The sequence below is a fragment of the Triticum dicoccoides genome, chromosome 1A, assembly GCF_002162155.2.
Source record: "Triticum dicoccoides isolate Atlit2015 ecotype Zavitan chromosome 1A, WEW_v2.0, whole genome shotgun sequence".
Classification (NCBI taxonomy): domain Eukaryota; kingdom Viridiplantae; phylum Streptophyta; class Magnoliopsida; order Poales; family Poaceae; genus Triticum; species Triticum dicoccoides.
Window position 1 is genome coordinate 25,357,037 of NC_041380.1, and position 3,759 is coordinate 25,360,795.

The 3,759-nt window shown below is 51.2% G+C and overlaps 1 protein-coding gene across 2 annotated transcripts in view; it reads left to right on the forward strand.

Annotated features, from left to right (window-relative positions):
* The window catches only part of LOC119360326 (BURP domain-containing protein 17-like), a 4,242-nt gene extending 2,616 nt beyond the window's left edge, over nucleotides 1–1,626 (forward strand). The window contains exons 4-5 of one of the 2 annotated variants that reach the window (XM_037626014.1): nucleotides 1–460; nucleotides 580–1,626. In XM_037626014.1, coding sequence (XP_037481911.1) covers nucleotides 1–460; nucleotides 580–1,328 — 1,209 coding nt within the window. In that variant the 3' untranslated portion in view covers nucleotides 1,329–1,626. The remainder of the gene's footprint in view (nucleotides 461–579) is intronic. The other variant, XM_037626017.1, reaches the window with a different exon arrangement.
* The last annotated feature ends 2,133 nt before the right edge of the window (nucleotides 1,627–3,759 follow it).

The window sequence follows — 3,759 nt, forward strand, 5'->3', positions numbered from 1 at the left end:
AATGGTAATTGGGGCCCATCCACAAGAAACGATGTCGAGAAGAACAATGGTAATTGGGGCTCATCCACAAGAAAGGACGTCCAGAAGAGCAAAGGTGTATGGGGCTCGTTCACAACAAATGATGTCGAGAAGATCAATAATGGTAATTGGGGCCCATCCACCAAAGCAGAAGACGAGAAGAGCAACGGTGTGTGGGACCCGTCCACAACGAACGACGTCCTGAAGAACAATGGTAATTGGGGCCCATCCAACAAAGCTGAAGACCAGAAAAACAATGATAATTCAGGCTCATCCACAACAAACGACATCCAGAAGAGAAGTCATAAATGGGGCCCATCCACCAAAGCTGATGACCAGAACCATAATGGTAATTGGGCCTGGGGCTCATCCACCAAAGCTGAGGACAAGAACCACAATGGTAACTGGGCCTGGGGCTTATTGGACATCCAGAAGAGCCATGGTAATTAAAATTCCTTTTGCATTTCTATTTGCATCAATCATCTGATCAATGAAATACATAATTATTGTACACATTGTCTTAATATTAAAATGTATTTTAACTATATATTAACTTTTTAGCCGGAGCATCCCACATTGGCCAACACAACCACAAACAAGGAACCATGTCGAACATGGTGTTCTTAGAAGAGGCCATCAAACCAGGATCAACTATCCCTTGTTACATCCAACCATCGGCCACCTTAGGAGCTCCTTTGTTACGGCGTGATGTCGCCGACTCTATCCCTATGTCCACGGGGAACTTCATCAAAATTCTGACAATGTTTGCACCAGCGTCCAACGACATGGCTACCAAAATATGGTCGACGCTGGATGATTGCGAGCACCCCCGCGCTATCAAGGGTGAGACGAAGGCATGTGTCAGCTCTGTGGAGTCAATGGTGGAGTTTGCTGCATCCGTGCTTGGGGTTAGTACCTACAACCTCGCGGCCTTCTCCTCACCGCACGTGCCCGTGGATGGCGTCATGACAGGGAGGGGGTACAAAGTGGCGGCTGTAACGAGGGTCAGAGAGGCGGGGGACACCATGACTTGCCATCGTGGGAGATTCCCGTTCGCTATGTTCATGTGCCACGCGGTGAATCCCACCAGAGTGTACTCAGTGACGCTGGAGGGGGAGGACGTTGATGCTGACGGCGCGGGGCAGAGGATGGAGGTGATTGCCGTGTGCCACCTGGACACGTCAGACTTCGACCCAGCTAAGATGCCGTTGCACGTCAAGCCTGGAGATGCTCCACTCTGCCACTTCATCTCCAGGGACAGCATTCTCTGGGCGCCTGCTACACCCGCTTCTGCTCACGCTGCTGCTTAGCTACATGTGTAGCTACATAAATAAGAACAGTGTGTGCCTATGTAAGGCGTATGCATGCATGTCCAGAGCAGTCATGCATGCCTCCTGCGTGTGGCTACGTACCTACACGTATGTGGTCTGAATAATTATTTGTGTAGAGTGCTTGATGTGGTGTATGGTCGTGTGAGCGAGTATCTTACATATATATAGTGTGTACCGATGTATAGGTGTTTGCATGTATGTCCACCGCATCCTTGCATGCCTCTCTGGCTTTTGTCTGCGTACTTGCACGTGCGATATGTGGTCTTAGTTATTTGTGTAATATGCTTGATGTTGATGTACCGTCATGTGAGTGAGTATTTTACTATCACTAGCAAATTGACACGGATCTAGGTGCAGGATAACTGGATCACTCTCAAATATTCGAATCAGAGTAGCTACAAGGTAGGATTGGTTCTCAGCAAGAAGGGGATCGAGAGGCGAGAGTCAGGAGGTGGGAGAGAGGATACATCGCCCAACGGCGCCGATTCAGTAAGTGATCCAACGATGCTAACCCTAGCGAAGCGCTGCCCTCTATATACCTACTCGGTCCACTCTGGGCCTCGCACCAGAGGGTTGGGCTTTACCTTCCTCTTGGGCCGATCCAGCTGGCATGGGCTTCTCTGAACGGGGCCCACCATTCCCGTGACATTCCCCTCTCCTTGAGACTTGGCTTGACCCCAAGCCACAGCTTGGGGAAATCTGGATTTCAGAGGTACTTCATCTTCCCAGGTGGCCAGCGAGTCGGGAAATCCAGACCAGCGCACCAAGACTTGCTTCACCTGATGAGTCCCCCGTGTCACCGATCGACGCTGTAGAATTTGCTCGGGCACTTGCAGGGGAAGGAGATCTTCGTCAAGCGTTGGCAGCTCCGGCATGACTTGTGTTGACGGAGGCACGCCCAGCCGGAGTTGTGAGACATGGATGACGGGGTGAATACGCGCCGCTTCGGGCAGCGCCAGCTTGTATGCCACTTCTCCAACACGCCCCAGCACCTGAAAGGGACCAAAATAGTGAAATGCCAATTTGTGATTAGCTCCCGTAGCCACCGACGATTGCGCGTATGGCTGAAGCTTGAGGTACACCCAGTCCCCAACAGCAAATACTCGATCAGAGCGCTTGTGATCAGCTTTGCTCTTCATCACCTGCTGCGCTCTGTGCAAGTGCTACTTGACAAGCGCCATAACTGTTGCTCTCTCTTTAGTCCAGGCAGCCAAATCAGTTACTGCCTCGTCGGCAACATTGGTGATCCCGAAGAAACGAGGCTTGTGTCCATACAGAACTTCAAATGGAGAAGAACGAAGAGCTGAGTGATAAGAGGTGTTATACCAAAATTCTGCCAAAGCCAGCCAGTCCACCCACTTGCTAGGACAGTTGTGCACGAAGCAACGGAGGTACAGTTCCATGCATTGATTGACTCTTTCAGTGGTACCATCAGTCTGAGGGTGCCGCGCAGAAGAGATATTCAGCGTAGTATGCGTCAGCTTGCACAACTCCTGCCACACCCGACTGGTGAAGATACGATCACGGTCTGAGACCATTTTATCAGGAGGCCCATGAAGTTTGAACACATTCTCCATGTAGGCTTTTGCGACTTGCAAAGCTGAGTAAGGGTGCCGCAGGGGAATAAAGTGTGCGTACCGTCAACTTATCAACCACCACCAAGATAGAGTTAAATCCTCGAGAAGACGGCAATCCTTCCACGAAATCCAAAGTTACCATCTCCCAGGCTTGCTCGGGAACGGGCAACGGCTGAAGAAGCCCTGGATACTTCACGTGCTCCGGCTTGGCCTGCTTGCACACCGCACAGTTTGCCACAAAAATCTTGACAGTCTGCTTCATTTTTGGCCACGCAAATGTCGGATGATTCGATTATAAGTAGCGTGCACACCAGAGTGCCCCCCAAGTGCTCCCGCATGCAGTTCATGCAACACCATCTTCTGCGCTGCTGAGTTGGAGCCGAGCCAGACTCGTCCTTTGTATCGAATCATCCCATCCACCACCATGAAGGGGCCATCCAACGATGCCCCTGTAGCTGCAGCTGCCAGCTTGTTCGAGCAAGCCGGGTCATTGTGATACCCTTTCTTCACCTCGTCCAACCAGGTGGGCACGCACACGGACAGGGCACACATGCTGCTCTCGGGCAGGCGCGACAACGCATCAGCCGCTATGTTTGAAGCCCCGCGACGATACTCGATCTTATATCGAAGCCCCAAAAGCTTAGTGAGAGCCTTGTGTTGCCAGGGGGTAGTCAGCTTCTGCTCATCGAGACATGACAGACTTCTATGATCAGTTCTGATAGTAAACTCAGACAACAGAAGATAAGAACGTCATCTGTCCACTGCCATAAGTATGGCCAGACACTCCTTCTCATAGGTCGAGAGACCCCGATGCTTAGGACCCAAGGACTGAC